The sequence below is a fragment of the Thamnophis sirtalis genome, unplaced genomic scaffold (assembly GCF_051295495.1).
Source record: "Thamnophis sirtalis isolate CommonGarterSnake01/CBP01778 unplaced genomic scaffold, rThaSir2_p1.2 scaffold_3, whole genome shotgun sequence".
NCBI classification, from domain to species: Eukaryota; Metazoa; Chordata; class Lepidosauria; order Squamata; family Natricidae; genus Thamnophis; species Thamnophis sirtalis.
Window position 1 is genome coordinate 10,229,853 of NW_028261383.1, and position 17,378 is coordinate 10,247,230.

The 17,378-nt window shown below is 44.3% G+C and overlaps 1 protein-coding gene across 1 annotated transcript; it reads right to left on the reverse strand.

The window, feature by feature from the left end:
- Nucleotides 1–2,732: 2,732 nt before the first annotated feature.
- On the reverse strand, nucleotides 2,733–17,086 carry LOC106549707 (uncharacterized). The gene is made up of 7 exons (XM_087708333.1): nucleotides 16,975–17,086; nucleotides 12,957–13,451; nucleotides 11,255–11,372; nucleotides 10,728–10,783; nucleotides 8,303–8,402; nucleotides 5,927–6,010; nucleotides 2,733–5,519 (listed from the first exon to the last, which is right to left on the reverse strand). Exons 2-7 carry the CDS (start codon nucleotides 13,353–13,355, stop codon nucleotides 4,672–4,674), a joined length of 1,605 nt encoding a protein of 534 aa, XP_087564459.1. The 5' UTR covers nucleotides 13,356–13,451; nucleotides 16,975–17,086; the 3' UTR covers nucleotides 2,733–4,671.
- Nucleotides 17,087–17,378: the final 292 nt, after the last annotated feature.

Here is a 17,378-nt window from a genome sequence, read left to right on the forward strand (position 1 = left end):
GGCTTTTTTTCACGTCACTTTTCAGAGATTTTATATACCTCAATCAAGTCCCCCAGCCTGCTGCCTTTTAAAAATTATTCCTTAACATTCTCAAACATTTTATCCATTTTCATAGAGGGGTTCAAGACTTACCACTCCTACAACGCTTTTGACTAGGCTCTTGTAATAATTTCCTCAATCTCAAAAATATCTGTGCTTTCCTCATCTACAGTACTCTTCCTCTTCCCTTCTTTTCATTATATCCTTCTCTCTTTGCATTCCATTTAGGAGTTTTCATGTATTAAGATTATATTCACCGCCATGCTTTGAAATGTCATGTTCTTCCTATTCACTGCATACTTTGTGCATTTGTAGAGACCCTGAAATTGATAATTTCCCCCCCATATTTGCATGAGATATCCCTCTATCTGTCATACCCTTACTTGCCCCACTATTTGACACCATTGGCAACAGGAAGGGCATCCAGCCATTAAACACTGCTAGCTCCATTCAGTTGCCCTGATTCCACCCTGCAAGAGATTATGGGGTCGTTAAATGATGATATTTTGGGATAGGCGAGGTTGCCCTCTTTCCCCCATTCATTGAAAACAGGTCTTCAGGTCTCCTCTTCAGGTGAGGCTTTCAAAGCACCTTTCAAATATGCACCCTAATTCTTGGGAGATGTAGCATATCATTACCAATAAACAAAAATATTTGTAGGGTTGAAATGAGGGGTCCTTGGTGCTCTCTGAAATGGGTTGTATTTTTGCAAATGGTTCATTACCCAAACAAGCTACTAGTAACAGACTAGTAAACTTGTCTGCAAGAAAACACTCAAACTCAAGAAAGACCAAGATAGCATATTATTGCCTGCACCTCACGATTGAAGAATCCAAACTATATTGTACATGTATCAACTTGGTTACCACCTCAATCACATAAGTAACAGTAGTGTGGTCGATAACTTCCTAGTACTGGTATGTAGTCTGCTTTTTGTATCCAGTATTATTTCTCTTTCTGATCCATATCCTTCAAACTAAGGTAATAATTTTACCTGAAGCTCTTTCCAATCTATATGTATGTAGGGTTTCTTAATAATGCAGATTCCTTATGGTAAGCTGATCATTTTGAGTTTAGCTCTTTTTATATTCTTACAGGATTCCCTACTATGGGAATTCTTTGGGATCTAAGAGTACTGGAGAAAGTACTTATTGACAGAAGAGTGGGAAAGAAGAAGAGAGACAAAGAAAAAGAGGGTGAGAGAGACAGAAAGAGACAAAGAGGAGAGAGAAGGGAGAAGGAGAAAGTGACAGAAGAATGGAAAAGGAGAGACAGAGAGACAAAGAGAAAGAGGATGAGAGAGAGAGAGAAAAGAGGAAAAGGACAGAGTAAGAGAGAACATCTCATTTCAACCCTGAGGTGCAAATATTATCTTTGATGGGTAATTTTATTTGTCCATACTCTCATTTCTCAAGTTCATCAAGAATTCCCTTCTTTTTATTGAATTTATCACAATATCTTGAGAACAACTTTTTCAGCATAGCTTTACAGCTATTTAAAATATATAGTAATTTAGGTCAGGTTTTCAGAACATTAGTCTACTATTAATAAGTCACTAAGTGCAAAGAAACAGAATTCAGAAAGTTGGCTTCCCTTTTTGTAATTGCCTATTGCCTGCTTAATTTTCTACCTACATTTTTGATAACTGATATTCACTGTTGACTCAAGAAGCCCATCATAGAAAGAAACGCTCCCTATAAACTTTGTTGGGTTTCCATGGAATGAAGTTTGATCTTTTTCTCAACCATACATAGCATATTCTTTCTAAGGAGGATATAATCAAGATAGTCCATAATTGCCTATCAATCTAACAGTATGGCGATTGACAATCTCTTTATATTTCAACTCTCTTTCAGTCTTAAAGGTTTGGTGAGGAGAAATCCAAAAATTCTTTTAAAGAGGAAAAAAAATGCTTGCACAATTGCACCCATTGAGACATGTATATATACACAACACAGAGAGAAACAAACTTAACAAAGTGCTAAGTCTGCCCATCAACTAACTCTCTCTCTGGTGTGTATCCCTCCTTCCTTCAGCCCAACACTCTCACTGGCATCCCAGCCAGACGAGAGGGACTGCAGAGGGTCTCGAGTCGAGGGCAGCGAGTCATTCAATGGGAAAGTTGACTCTTGGAAGGAATGACCCGGCTTGGTTCCCGCTTTTGATCTGCTGCCCAATGACCAAACAGAGAAGCGAAGAGGCAGGAGAGACGAAGCGGGAGCCAAGCCGGGTCATTCCTTCCAAGAGGCAACTTTCCCATTGAATGACTCGCTGCCCTAGACTCAAGGAGACCTTCTGCAGTCCCTCTCGTCTGGCCGGGATGCCAGCGAGAGTGTTGGGCTGAAGGAAGGAGGGATACGCTCTCTCTCTGGCAAATCCGAGCAGCCGCTGCTGGGAGCCCGTCCCATGCCTTCTCCCAACCCCCACACCTCTTCTCTCAGCTACTTTCTGCCTTGTGGACCTAAAACTGATTGCTGTCTCCAGGCTGGCTTTCCTTTCCTATTATTGTGGAAGGCGTCTCACAAGAACCACTGCGCGGCAGTTGGAAACTGCTGCGCGGTGTTTTGTTGCCAAGTGCGCAGCCGCTCAGCTTAGAGGGAACATTGGTAGATTGTGGAATGGGGTGGAGCATGAGGACTGAAGAAAATTGAAAGTGATATGATGCAAGCAAAAAACAAACAGAGAAAGAAAAATGCATATTAAATTTTAAGATGGAGTACGTGATCACTTTGTCAGTAAGGTTTTTCTTGATTCATTGACTTTTTAAAGCCTATAAACCAAAAGTTGAGATTGCAAAGGAATTCCTCCTTCAAATTCCACTTGAAAGCACCCACGGTGTTCCATTTGCCTCAGTCATTACAACAGAAAGAACAGGCATTGCACTTCAAGAATTTTAATTTTTCCTTGATCAACTCTCCCATCCTCCACAACATTTAAATTATGTACACTATCAAGAGTTCTTTACCAATAATAGTAGTAAAATTTACAAATGCATTTGAAAAACTTGCCCCACAAGAAAATTTCTTTTTTTTTTTTTTAAGATACTTCCACATTTCTCTTCCAGAGCTTTGGGAACTTTGAATTAAAAGCAAATTATGGACAAAGATAAGCAGGCAGCACAACACTGATTTATTAAAAATGACTGTTTAAAACAGGGGTCCCCCACCCCAGGGGCTGGCTTAGAATCAGATTGCACAAGCGGCAGGTGAGATGTGCGCAGAGCTTCTTGCATGCAAGTGGCTTGCACTCACACGTATAATTCTACTTGCATGAGTGGTGGGCACTTGTGCTTGAATGCAAAGCTCCACTTGCACAAATGGAGCTGTGTGTGTGCCTGTTACTCGCACGGAACCATTCCCTCCCCCCCCCCATGCTGGGTTGAGACGGAAAGTTTGGGGATCACTGATGTAAAGTGACAGTATGGAGATATTTAAAAAAACAAAACCTACCACTAACCAACAAATCAGCTGTAGTATTAACTATAATGATGGGGTTTTTTTCCCCAAAGTTAATTTGGTCACTAGTTAGGTACCCAATTAAAAACACAAATACATATATTGGAAGGAATTTTCTGCCACATTTGGAGCAAAGGAATCTTGGCCTACCATGCTGAATCCAGGTTGGCCAGAGAAAAATTGATCCTTAATTATTTACATCTCTTTCCACTGAATTCATGGAATCTCTTAAAATGAAGCACTATGTGATCACTGGAAATCCCCACCCCCACCCCTTTCAGGCCATATTACAATTTAATACGATTCTTCCTATCTACACTCTACAATTTAATATGATTCTCCCCTATCTACATTCCCTGATGTGATGCAAGACTTTTGCTTGGGCTGAAGGTTGTTTTGAGATATGGGACTATTTGCATTGTTTCTCACTTCGGTGAATTGTCGGATGCAATTTTAAGCTGGGATATTTCCGTGCATAAAACATGCAGTCGTCCTCTGTTGGAATTCAACCTTTTAAGACTATCAGTGAAATTCATCTCAAACACTAAGCACTTTTACAAGATATAGTTAATTTTGTATTTTGAGGCAAGCAGAAAGAACTGTGTCGAACTGGGTTTCAAGGGCCAGATCAGCACTGTAGTTCTCTGTGGGCTTGGGGGGGGGGGAGGGAGATGGGACAGATGCCTCCTGCACCACCCTGCCAACCAAAACGGGGCACCAGGGGTAGGTGGGCGGGAACGCACAGCCCCCAGCGCCCCATTTTTGGCCTGGACAACCTCCTGTAGCACTTTGACAGCCAAAACGGGGCACAGGGAAGCTGCACGTACCCAACCCGTTTTGGCTGCCAGAGGCACTGCTCCTTTGCTATTTCCAGGCCGGCCCCATGGGCCAGATTTAAGCAACCCGCAGGTCAGATCCAGCCCACGGATCTTGAGTTTGACACCCTGGATCTAGATGGTAATCATGGCTGTGTGATGTAAGCCGGGTTTTTTTTAATGTGATTCCTGTTCAGCACAGGTTAAAAAAAAACAGGGATTCAATCACATGGCCATGGCCCTCATCTTGACTTTTTAAAATCCCATCTTGTAAACACCCCTGGATAGAAGATGTGAAAAGCAGGATCCCACATCCAACAATATCTTTTCTGCACGATCTTCTTACAGGTTGCGCGTTGACTTTAAACTCGTTCCTTGGGAGCACTAGAGTTTTCTTCCCCTGCATGAACTCTCTGATGCAGTTTAAGGTCTGAGCTGTTACTGAATTGTTTTCCACACTCGGAACATTTATATGGTTTATCTCCTGTGTGGATTTTTTGATGCGATTTGAGATTCATGCTGTACCTGAACGTCATTCCGCAGTCAGAACATTTATACGGTTTCTCCCCCGTGTGAATTCTTTGATGGGTCTTCAGATTCACGCTGTGAGTAAAATTCTTTCCACACTCTGAACACTTAAAGGGTTTCTCTCCCGTGTGGATTTTCTGGTGCGACTTCAGGTACATGCTGTGAGTGAAACACTTCCCACATTTGGAACATTTGTACGGTTCCTCCCCAGAGTGGATTTTTTGATGTGATTTGAGATTCATGCTGTAGCTGAAATTCATTCCGCATTCCAAACAATTATACGGTTTCTCTCCCGTGTGGATTCGCTGATGTGATTTCAGGTTCATGTTGTACCGGAAATTCTTCCCACACTCAGAACATTTGTATGGCTTCTCACCCGTGTGCATCTTTTGATGTGACTTCAGGTTTGTGAAGTTCTTTCCGCACTCTAAGCATTTATAGGTTTTATCTCCTGAATGTGCTCTCTGCGGTTTAGGAAGGCTTACCCGCTCACTTAAGCCACCTCCAAACTCAAGGGATTTCGGTGGTTTTTCTCTACTATGGCTCGTATTTTTCATTTCTTCGTTACAATCTTCTAATTTTGGAATTTGAGAGAAGTCAGCCTCTTCAAAAGGGACAGCTTTCTCTCCCCATTTCTGTTTTTCTTCAGACTTTGATTTGTCCTGTTTACTGCTCTTTCCATCTGAATGATTCAATAAGAAGAATGTAATCAGAGAAAACTTTACCCTCAATCCTGGAAGAGCTCTTAGATTCAAAGAAGAGATGGTGCCTGGACAATATCTTCAACCAAAATGATACTTAAACACATTACAACTAAATCTTATGTTTGTGCAGACAATATGGTTTGTAAACTATGATTTATGCCTTCACAGTTTATAACTCTGGGTTATTCTTTAAACCATCCCAAAATAAATGCAAAGTGACTTGGCATAAACACTGAAACGATGCAACATACAAACCAAAAGTTAGTTTGTTTAGTTTGGGCATACTGGGCTTTGTAAATCCAGCTTATTATAATTTATTCAGCAAACGTGGCTAAGCAAACCATGGCTTAGTGCAATGTGTGAACCCATGACTCTGAATGCTTACCTGCTGGTCTTTCTTCTTCTTGCAAATCCTTGACAGGTGAATCCTCAGTAACTTCCTGCCATGATGTGAATTTAGTTTGGGGCACTGAAACAAAGTACCAAGAAAATAATAATAATAAAAAATTAATGCAGGAGCATTTTATGGTATTAAGCTATTATAGCTGTAAATTTGGACCATTGCTTAATTAAAGTTAAAACACGAATGGCAAGTATTTGTAGTTCTTACACACAGAAGAGCAACAATAGAATAGAATAGAATAAGGGACCTTCCAGAGTTGGAAGGTTAGCTAGACAGTTTGAAGATTCCTACCGTGTTTCCCTGAAAATAAGACAGGGTCTTATTTTCCTCTGACCGCCAAAATAAGCACTTGGCCTTATTTTTGGGGAGATCTTATTATTTTTGAGGTACAAGAGGCGGCGAGTGTGGTCACCTCATGGCTGCTGCTATGTTGCAACATTTTTGGGGAGGTCTTATTTTAGTGCATGAGTTTAAAAGCTCAATTGGGCTTATTATCCCGGGAAGTCTTATTTTCAGGGAAATAGGGTATGGAAGACACACAGCCAATCTTGGACAAGGAGCCTGGCAGTTAGCATGAATTAAGTTAGTGTTGGTGCTTATTTATTTCTATTCCACCTTTATTATTTTTGCAAATAATTTAGGGTGGCAAGCATATCCAATATATCTCCCTTCTCCTATTTGGTGTGGGGTTTGGTCTCTGTTTATATACAGTAGCTTACTTTGCCAGAGTTAATGGGGTAAATAAACAGGGAGCAAGTTTTACATACATTAGCTCTGATGATGTTACTAAGTTGGGTGTTCTGACCCGTACCTTGTCCCTTCAGAAACTAAAGCCAAACAGAACGTTGAAAGGAATGTTTTTATCAGTCCCGGTTCTTGCTGGCTGCGAGCCCAAAATAAACACAGAGAAATGCTCTGGCAAAAGTCCTAATTCATAAACTGCTACAAAACAGGATTATATAAATCAAGTCACTTATCCAAGTGATTTTTCTCGATGGTTGCACATAAATGGAGAACTTGACTAGAACAGAAACGGAACAGAACGTTGGCTTCTGCAACCAGGGTGTGGCACCATCAGTCTTTTATCTGCAGGAGGAGATCCTAACGAGCAACAGCTGCTTGTTATCATCTCCTGTGAGTCCTCAATTGTTTCTTACGGTCAGCCCTTCTCCTGCGTGCATCCCGAAACAACTCACAGGAGGTTTCTGTGTCAGCCTCTCTCACTAATCCAAGGCTCAGTCATTACCTGGAGACCAACTAGTCTCTCTGAGCTCTGCTCGGAGTCAGAACCCTGTCCAGGGCCCTCTGCCTCCTCCAAGCCTGACTCATAGGGCCCCTCGCTGTCAGAGTCTGATAGCAGCTCCAAAGGCTCCTGCCGAGCCATAACAGTTGGGCATTGAAACATCTGCCAGAACACTTAGATCCCCACTTCACACTTCAGTTTCACACTGAGGAAAATATCCTGATGGAATCAGTTAATTCCCATCAAAACTCCCGTCTCTCTCTCCAATATCTATGTCTTCATAACAGAAGATTTTAACATTTGTAAAAGAAGATACTAGAAGAATTGAGATGCCATAACCAATCACCTCAACCTAATTTTTATTTTTAAAATTTTATTTATTTTATGCCTTCATTATTTTCATAAATAATAAAATATATGTAATACTCTGTCCTCCTCCTATTTTCCCCATAACAACAACCCTGTAAGGTCAGTTGGGGGGGGGGGGAGAGAGAGAATCACTGGCTCAAAGTCATCCAGCCTGCTTTCATGCCTATGGCAGGACTGAACTCAGTTTCCCAGTTTCTAATTTGGTAGAATTTAGCCACTAGACCAAACTGACTTTCGAGGTTCAAGGTTCATTTTATTTATATGCCGCCCAGCGGGACTCAGGGCGGCCCACAAACCCAAAGAAGGGAAACACAAGAACTACAACAAAAAGTACAGGGAATTTAAAACAACCAACAGCCCACGATTCGAAAGGGGAAGGGAACTCATCGACCCCAGGCCTGCCGACACAGCCAGGTTTTAACGGCTTTTCGGAAGGCCTGGAAAGAGGTGAGGGTCCGAATCTCTGCGGGGAGCTCGTTCCAAAGGGCCGGAGCCACCACAGAGAAGGCCCTCCCCCGGGTGCCAGATGCCATTGGCTAGTAGACGGAACCCGGAGGAGGCCTAATCTGTGTGATCTAATGGGTCTTTGGGAGGTAATTGGCACTGTTTCCACTGCCTCCCATACTCTGGCACAATGCACATGGATGAGCTACTGCTGTTCTCTAAGACTCACCCACAGAGCAGCGATTAGCACAATGGATGGCAGTCATTTCTGATTTCTCATTGTAGCCAAGATGAAAACTTACCCAAAGAGGGCACCGCCCCATAATCCTCTGTAGTGTCCATCTGGTTTGGATCTAATGGAGTCCTTTCCTCCATAGTCACTTTGTTAACAGGCCCTGAGCCCTGAAAGAAAAAGAAAACATGTTATTCTACAAGCCAACATTTTCTCAGTTGCCTTCAAACTTCTTAACAGAGAGAAAGCTAATACATCATGCAAAGCCAAAATATTGGTTCTTTTGTTTAATGCAAGGCAAGGCAAGAGGAATTTGTTGAACACCTGACAAAACTGCTCAGATTCCTTCCCAGTTGGAACCCGTGGGTGTTACAGGTCCATCAGAGCAGGGGTCCCCAACCCTTAGTTTGTGGACCGACTCTGGTCCTGGACATGCCAGCAACTGAGCTCTATGCAAACTAGTGAAGCCCAATCCGCAGTATGCAGGCAGCATGCAAAACCACGCTTTGTCCAGTCCATGGAAAAACCTTTCTTCATGGAACCTGTCTCTGGTGCCCAAAAGGTTAGAGGCTGCTGCATTAGATATACCAGGGGAATAGTCTTACTCAGTTATTTGTGAATGGTTCGAGCCTGTTGAACCTGATGAAGTGGATACGGTCAAAAATGTTGTTGATACAACCACCTTAGGTCCCATCCATCTTGCCTGGTGAAAGCTTCCAAGATGGTGACCACCAAGTAGTGATAAATTCTTCACTGCGGGAAAAGGCGTTTCCCAGACTTTTGATGAGAGCCCAGTTCACCCTCTCCTCAAAAAAACATCTCTTGATTCCACCAGTCTGGACAGTTTTCGTCAAGTCTCCCACCTTCCCTTTCCTGGGAAGATGATAGAATTCAGAAGGTTCTGAATGAAATGGAATATCTTGACCCCCTTCCAGTCAGGATTCAAGCCCGATTATGAGATAGAAATATCCAGAAGGTGCTTTTTCAAGAGGCAACTGGATCTTCTTTAAATGTCTATTGAGATTCTCAGTCTTGTCCCAAAGGTGCTTTTTCAAGAGGCAACTGGACTTTCTGGTTTTTCTTTGAAGACGTTTTTTTCTTTCTGGTTTTTCTTTGAAATCATCCACCAACATGGGAAGAGGTACCACCAGCGTGCTGATGATATTCAACTTTATATCTCCAATCCCATGACTCAAGTAATGCTGTTGCTGCCCTCTTGCAGTGCTTGGAGGCTATGGGGTTCTGGATGGAGAACAGCAGGCTTGGGCTCAGAGCTGAAGAAGCTTCTTGGATGAGAAGCAAAATGTCTTTAAAGTAGAAACCAGAAAGTCCAGTTGAAAAAGCACCTTTGAGACAACAATGGCCTAGATGACAGAATCTCCATAGACTGGTAGCACTTGTTGATGATCTCTGATGAGAGCAAGATCAATGTAGTGTATTCATCCTTGCTCTCCATCTGAGTGTTTTAATACTATTGACCATGGTATGCTTTTGAATTTGGGGCTGAGCAGTGCCATCTTGCACTGATTTGGCGCCTTTCTACAAGGCAGGTCCAAATCATTGTTGATAGAGTAAGAGGTCTAGTCAAGAGCCGCTCATCTGTGGATTGTTGCAGGGCTTGGTACTCTCCCCACTCCTTTTAATATCTACATGAAGCCACTGGGGTGAAATCATCCACCAACGCAGGATGAAGTACTATCAGTGTGCTGATCATACTCAACAATCTGTTGATGATAATCAAAGGTGTTGAGACTCTAGAAAGAGTGCACAGAAGAGCAACCAATATGATTAGGGAAGTGGAGGTTAAAACATGCAAAACGGTTGCAGGGACTGGGCATGGCTAGTCTAGTGAACAGAAGGATTAGGTGAGACATGATATAACAGTATTCCAATATTTGAGGGGCTGTAGAGAGGAGGGGTTCAACCTATTTTCCAAAGCATCTGAAGGCCAGACAAGGAACAATGGATGGAAACTGAACAAGGAGAGATTCAACCTAAAAATAAGTAGAAATTTTCTGACAGTGAAAACAATCAACCCATGGAGCAGAAGTTGCCTTCAGAAATTGTGGTAGCTTCATCACTGGAAGCTTTCAAGAAGAGACTGGACAGCCATGTGTCAGAAATGGTGGAGGGTCTCCTGCTCGAGCAGGGGGCCAGACTAGAAGTCCTACAAAGTCCCTTCCAACTCTTGTTCTATTCCATTTTTCAGAATTTTATATCTACATTCCCCATAACTCAAGTTATGATGCTGTTGTTGACCTCTTACAATGCTTGGAGGCTATGGTGGTCTGGATGGGGAACAACAAATTTGTAAAAGGACAAGGTGGTTTCTTCGGCAAGCTCTGTTTTTTATTCTCTATGCATCATGTATGAAGGGGACAAAACTTGTGCTGGAAAGGGATAGCCCTGTTTCTGTCATTCTGATGAAAGCCACCACCCCTCCAATCCTGCAGACACCTTTACCCCTGAGCTTCCCTGTGCAGTCCTTGTCTTACCTGACCTGCCTGCAGAGAAGCGGTTCCTCTCCCACCGTCAACGGCCACTTGATTTTCTGTAGGTAAAACAAAGACAAGATTTTACACTTTGTATCTTTCACACAGGATCATGAGGAAAGGTGAACTGGGTATGTCTAGTTTAAGAGAAAGAAGGACTAGGAGAGACATGATAGCAGTGTTCCAATATCTCAGGGGTTGCCCCAAAGAAGAGGGAGTCAAACTATTCTCCAAGGCCCCTGTGGGTAGAACAAGAAGCAATGGATGGAAACTAATCAAGGAGAGAAGCAACTTAGAACTGAGGAGAAATTCCCTGACAGTTAGAACAATTAATCAGTGGAACAGTTTGCCTCCAGAAGTTGTGAATGCCCCAACACTGGAAGTCTTTAAGAAGATGTTGGATAGCCATTTGTCTGAAAAGGTATAGGGTTTCCTGCCTAGGCAGGGGGTTGGACTAGAAGATCTCCAAGGTCCCTTCCAACTCTGCTATTGTATTGTATTGTAATGAAATACCATCCGCTAATCTTTACCTAGAGAGGTCGCCTTATCATTCACGATTTTCTCAAACGGTGGCCTTGGATTATTGGCAGCTGATAAACTGTCCGGGTCAGGAAACTCAGAGGCAGGTCTGGCCAGCATTCCTTGCGCCTGAAACCAAGAGGAAGAATCCATGCAAAGAAAATGACTCATTATTTTTTGCAAATGTGGGTTCACGTGGAATTGAAGGAAATCCTAGACATTATGGAAGCCTGCTCAAAGAACAGGGATGAAAAAAAAACCTTCAAGACAAGGAGTCTTGGTTTCAAAATCGCTATGATTTTGTTCTGGCACCTTTTAAACCAGGGGTGTCAAACTCAAGGCCTGGGGTCCAGATCTGGCCTGCGGGGTTGCTTAGATCTGGTCTGTGAAGCCGGCCTGGAAACAGCGAAGGAATGCCCCGCAGTGCCTCTGCCAGCGAAAACAGAGCTTGGGAGGGGCATGCGGGGCCCTCCCAAGCTCCATTTTTGCTGGCAGAGAATTGCAGGAGGCCGTCACAAACTAAAAGGGAGCTCAGGAGCCCATTTTTGCTGGCAGAGTTACCAGAGGTTTCCCCAACACAAGTGTTGTTGCGCTGCCCCCACTGAAGTCAAACAAAATCTTGATGTGGCCCTCAATTAAATTGAGTTTGACACCTCTGTTTTGACCCTATTTAACCACATACTTAATGTTCACATTCTAATTTGGTTATGCCTTGCAAAAAAAGAAAAGTGCAGAGTTTTGTTCAGCAGATATATTTCTCAGTGTGCCCAAAGAGAGAAATTATCAGTCAGCCTCTACCTAGGATTGAACTCACAGCCTCCTGATTGTGAGGTGAATGCTCCACCTCTAGGCCACATCACCACTCAAATGTTCTTCTCAATATAAGGTCCAATTTAATATTTCAATGTTTTATTTACTATTTCAATCTTTCAGCAGTCCACTTTGACCCCTCTCTTCACCAATTTCTTTACATGATTCCTGCCAAGACATCGATCCAATTGCCAGTTTTCTTAAAACGCTGTAAACAATGTTCCTCAAGCACATAAATGTTTACGGTACAGGTAGTCCCCAACTTACAACCACAACTGAGCCAAATGATCTGTTGCTAAGCGAGATCATTAAGTGAGTTTTTGCCCCATTTTACAATCTTTCTTGCACAGTTGTTAAGTGAATCTGGTTTTACTATTGACTTGTTGGAAGGTTGCCAAAGGGGAATCACATGACCCCGGGACCCTGCAACCATCATATATATGAGTCAGTTGCCAAGCGTCCAAATTTTGATCAGGTGACGGTGGGGATGCTTGCTGCAATGTTTGTAAATGTGAAAAACAATGTCACTTTTTCTAGTGATGATGTAACTTCGAATAATCATTAAACAAACTGTTGTAAGTTGAGAAATACCCGTATTTCTGCTCTTGCTGACACCTGCCTGGACTCTTAGAGCTTGGGGAGAACTCCTAATAGCGATTTCTATGAATTGTACATTTGGTAGCTTAGCGTGTGAGGTGATCCAAGCAAACACACTTCGTTCGATAAACTCTGGTTAAGCAAACCCAGTTTAATATTGCGCAAACAGAGAATGTCCACTTTTCCAGTGCTCTGCTACACTAGAATTGGCTATTTCTTTCTTGGGTAAAATCCAGAAAAGGATGGCTTTTTGGACTGCTTTCCAAAAACAGAGCCAACAATTGAGGCACCTGAAAATACACTTACCTGCGCTCCCTCTATCTCGCTCAGAAGGAATCCTTCTGCCAAAGCAACGGCCTCCGAGCTGGTCTCCGGCCCGCACTCTCGAACCCAGTTCCCCATCTCTGGCGGCAAGATTTTCAGGAACTGCTCCAGGATCACCAGATCCAAGATCTGAGCTTTCGTATGCCTTTTGGGCTTCAGCCATTTGTGACAAAGGTCATGAATTCGGCTCCAGACTTCCCGAGGACCTTCCGCTTCTTGGTAACAAAACTCCCTGAACCGCTTGTGCTGTTCTGACCAGCAAGTGTGCACCCCACGCAGGATATTCTGCACTTTCTTCCCCCAGAATTCTGCCCCATTTCCAACATCCAGGACATCGAGGCTTCTTCCAGCTTCAAGGCTAGTCAAATCTTGGTCTTCCATCTCCGAAGTCTGCCCCAAACAGGTTAAGATGTTCACGCTGCTGGACAGCCAATTTCTTCCGTAAACTCAAATGGTTGAAACTCTTCAGCCTTAGGACTAGCAAGAAAAAATAAGAGAGAAGATAATACTTATTGTCATTTTTTACTGTGAGCACACTGGTCCCCATGAAAAATGAAGTTTTGTTGCCTGCACTCGAAAGAAAAAGCACCGGATTTTTCGGAGTATAAGACGCACCAAGATTTCGAAGAGGTAAGTAAGAAAAAATAATTTTTTTTGCCTTCTCTCAGCCCCCAGCAGCACTTTGCAGGCTTCAGCAGGGCTGGTGGGGAGGCAAAAATGTCAATTTTTCAAAAAATGGGTGGAAAATGGACAATTTTTCACAAAAATGGAGGCGGTTTTGTCTTCTCCCGGCCCCACTAAAGCTTGCAAAGTGTGCTGGGGGCTGAGGGAAGGCAAAAGCACCTCCGTTGTTGTGAAAAACTGCCCGTTTTTTGCACAAACAGGGGCATTTTTGCCTTCCCCCAGCCCTGCTAAAGCCTGCGGAGTGCTGCTGGGGGCTCAGGGAAGGCAAATACATCTTAATTTTTGTGAAAAATGGCTAGTATTCAGTGTATAAGATTCATCAACATTTCCACACTCTTTTTTGGGGGGGAAAGGTGTCTTATATTCCGAAAAATACAGGATATATCTATCCATACACATCTGTAACACATATACACATATGCTATATACCTACCTACCTACCCTTTTCCCCCGAAAGTAAGATTCCTTAGATAATAAGCCCAATCTGGCTTTTGAGTGCATGCACTAAAATAAGCCCTTCCCAAAAATATTGCAGCACAGCAGCAGCCACGCTGCCTCCTACACCTCAAAAATAATAAGACCTCCCCAAAAATAAGGTCCAGTGCTTATTGGCCTTATTAAGATCCTGTCTTCTTTTTAGGGAAAGACGGTGCACGTGCGCACACAAATCACTGTCCATTTTGAATACATAGCAGAAAGAGGAAACTTGAGAAGAGTTCACAAGTCATATGGAAAAAACTGTAACTGAATCTAGATGTCCACGATACCACAAAACTGAAGGTAACAAGGAAATCAGGTTGTGAAGAGGATGTGTAGCATCCCAGAGAATCCTGCACACTCTATCCAAGCACCACTTTTATGCTATATCCTGGATAGAAGGAAGTGAACTACCCATAATCTTTTCTGCTGTCCTCACCACTCTCTTCACTGCCTTCCGGTCTCAAGTCAAATTACATTGCTGAGATTAAATGGCATTTCTAAAACTAGACAGCCGGATTAGTTTCTCCCTGGGGATTTGTAGATACAGCAACAGAAAAAATGGCCATGAGTCACTTTCTTCAGTGCTGTTGTAACTTTAGTCACTAAATGAACGATTGTAAGCCAAGGACTACCTATAGCTAGCCAAGTCAGATTTCCCTTCCACTCCTTTTCTTTTTAACCCATTCCATCCTTCTGAGGTCGGTAGAATGAGGAGCCAGATTGTTGGGGTCAATATGCTGATTCTGTCAACTGCTAAGAGAGGGCTGTAAAGCACTGGGAAGTGGTATATAAATCTAAATGCTACTGCTAATGATCTATCACTTGTTCTACTAAGTACCGTATTTTCACGACTATAAGCCGCACTGAAAATCCTAAAATTTGATCCAAAACCGGCAGTGCGGCTTATAACCCGGTGCGCTTTATATGTGGAAAAAGATCTCCCAGCTGCTTTCAGGGCTTCCTGGAGCGCCAAGAACCTTCGCGCTGTTCTCCACTCCTCACGACTGCAATAGATGTCCAGAAGCGGCTTTTGGGGCTAATGGGGATTGGATTTCCAGCTCGATAGCCCCTGCCGCTTCTGGACATCTATTGCAGTCGTGAGGAGCGGAGAACAGCGCGAAGGTTCTTGGCGCTCCAGGAAGCTACGAAAGCAGCTGGGGGAGGCGCACGGCTTGGTTTCTCCTCCCTGGACGTCGCGTCGCAGCAGCAGCCCCAAGCGCACCGAACTCTGTGTTTTTCGCATCGGGGCATGCTCTTGCAGCACACCCCGATGCGAAAAACACTGAGATCGGTGAATTTGGGGCTGCTGCTGTGACGTCCAGGGAGGAGAAACCAAGCCGTGCGCCTCTCCCAACTGCTTTCGTAGTTTCCTGGAGCGCCAAGAACCTTCGCGCTGTTCTCCGCTCCTCCTCGCGACTGCAACAGATGTCCAGAAACGTCGGGAAACGTGCGGCTTATAACCCGGTGCGCTTTATATGTGGAAAAAGTTTGAAAAATTAATGTTAATTGATACTGCGGCTTTTAATCCGGTGCGGCTTTTGGTCGTGAAAATACGGTACTGTGACCATGCTTTATCACTTGCTTGTATGTATACTGAGAGCTTATGCAGTGGAGACAAATTCCTTTTGTGTCCAATCCCACTTGTCCAATAAAGAATATTCTATTCTATTCCTATTTTTCTATTTCTATTCTATTTCATTCTATTCCATCCCATCCCTATTCTTCTATTCTATTCATGCTATCTACTCTGGAAACTGCTAGATGCCACCAGGTATTGAAGAATAAGTGGAAAACATCCATGTTGAGTGTGTTTCAGTCTTTCGTCCATGGGGATGGTATTAAAAGCATTCTCTCAGGGCCTCCACACCCCCCCCATGGCCCTTTTCCACCTTCATCTTCTATCCAGAGTTCCAGCCAAATTAACCACAACATCTCTCCCTTTCCCACCCACCTCTGCCTGCAATTTTTGCATTTGCTTTTTCCCCAATACGGTTTTCACCTTAGCCGTCTTCCTCCAAGGAGAACAAGAAAATTAAAACATTGTGCAAGGGGGGCGCGGGGGGGGGGGGGGGAGACGAGACAAGAAGGAAGGATCCTCTCCCAGCCACCCACCTCTGGCCCAGTTTTGCCATTGACGAATCACAATTCTCTGCCTGTGCTTGGTGGGGTTTTTTTTTTTTTGAGTGCCCCTCAAGAAAGGGATTTAAAAAAAAACTTCCACCCTACAAGCAAAAGAAAGAAAGAAAGAAACCCACGCTGATTTTTGCACTGCAAAAATCTCCCGGTGGATCCCAGCTCTCCTAAATCCGGTGCAATCATCCCACTGGTTATATCCTTGTAAGGGGAGGGGGGATCGCTTTTGGAAGGGCGGCGGGATCTTCCTTGGAAAGGCCCACGGATCCTAGAGGTGGATGTTCCCATTTAAAAAGGGGGGGGGGATCCTGTCTTTCTCTCGCCTCTTCCTTTCCAAGGGGGGTGTCAGAAATCAAGAATCTACTTACTCTCTGCTGGCTAGGATTGGCCTGCGGGGGGGCTTGAGGAAAGGGGGAGGGGGGAAATCGAAAGCAAGGACACGACTCCAGTGGAAAGCGTGGCGGGGCCGCCGAGACGAGGGGTGCAAAAGATGGGAAGGGGAAGAGAAGGAAAGGCGTGGGGGGTGGGGAAGCAAGGGAGCTAGGCCACGTGGGAAGCTGCGGCAAGCAGCTCTAGGGACAATGGGAGTTGTAGTACAAGCATCGGAAGGGAGGGGAGCTGGACACAAGGGGGACGCGATCACTGCACCCCGTTTTTAATCCTGCAAGGCGAAAAAGAGCTGAGCGTTGCAAAAAGGACTCACCGGAGCCACGGATCTCCTCGCGGCGTTGGGGAGCGGGCCGAGGGAAGGCGGGGGCAGCGACGGACGCTTCCCTTTGTGCTTTGCTCCCAGCTTCCCCGCCTAGAAAATGGGGAGGAGCCCATCCGGGAGGCGGGGCGAGAAGAGGGAAGCGAGGGCTCAGCCAATGAGAAAAGGCAAAGCTACCTTGGACGGCTGAGCGGCCGGGGTTGCGCAAGAAGGGAGAGTCTAGGTGCAAACTCCGGACGGCCGCCAGAGGGCAGCCCAAGCCAAGCTTCGGAAGGCAGGATGAGCTGGCTTGCAATTGCATCTTCCCAGCGGCTCTCAGCCCCGAAACCCGGGCAAGAGTGAAATGAGCCGTTTGGCTGTCCCATGGTGGCCGTCGGGTATGCAAAGGCTTCGTTCAC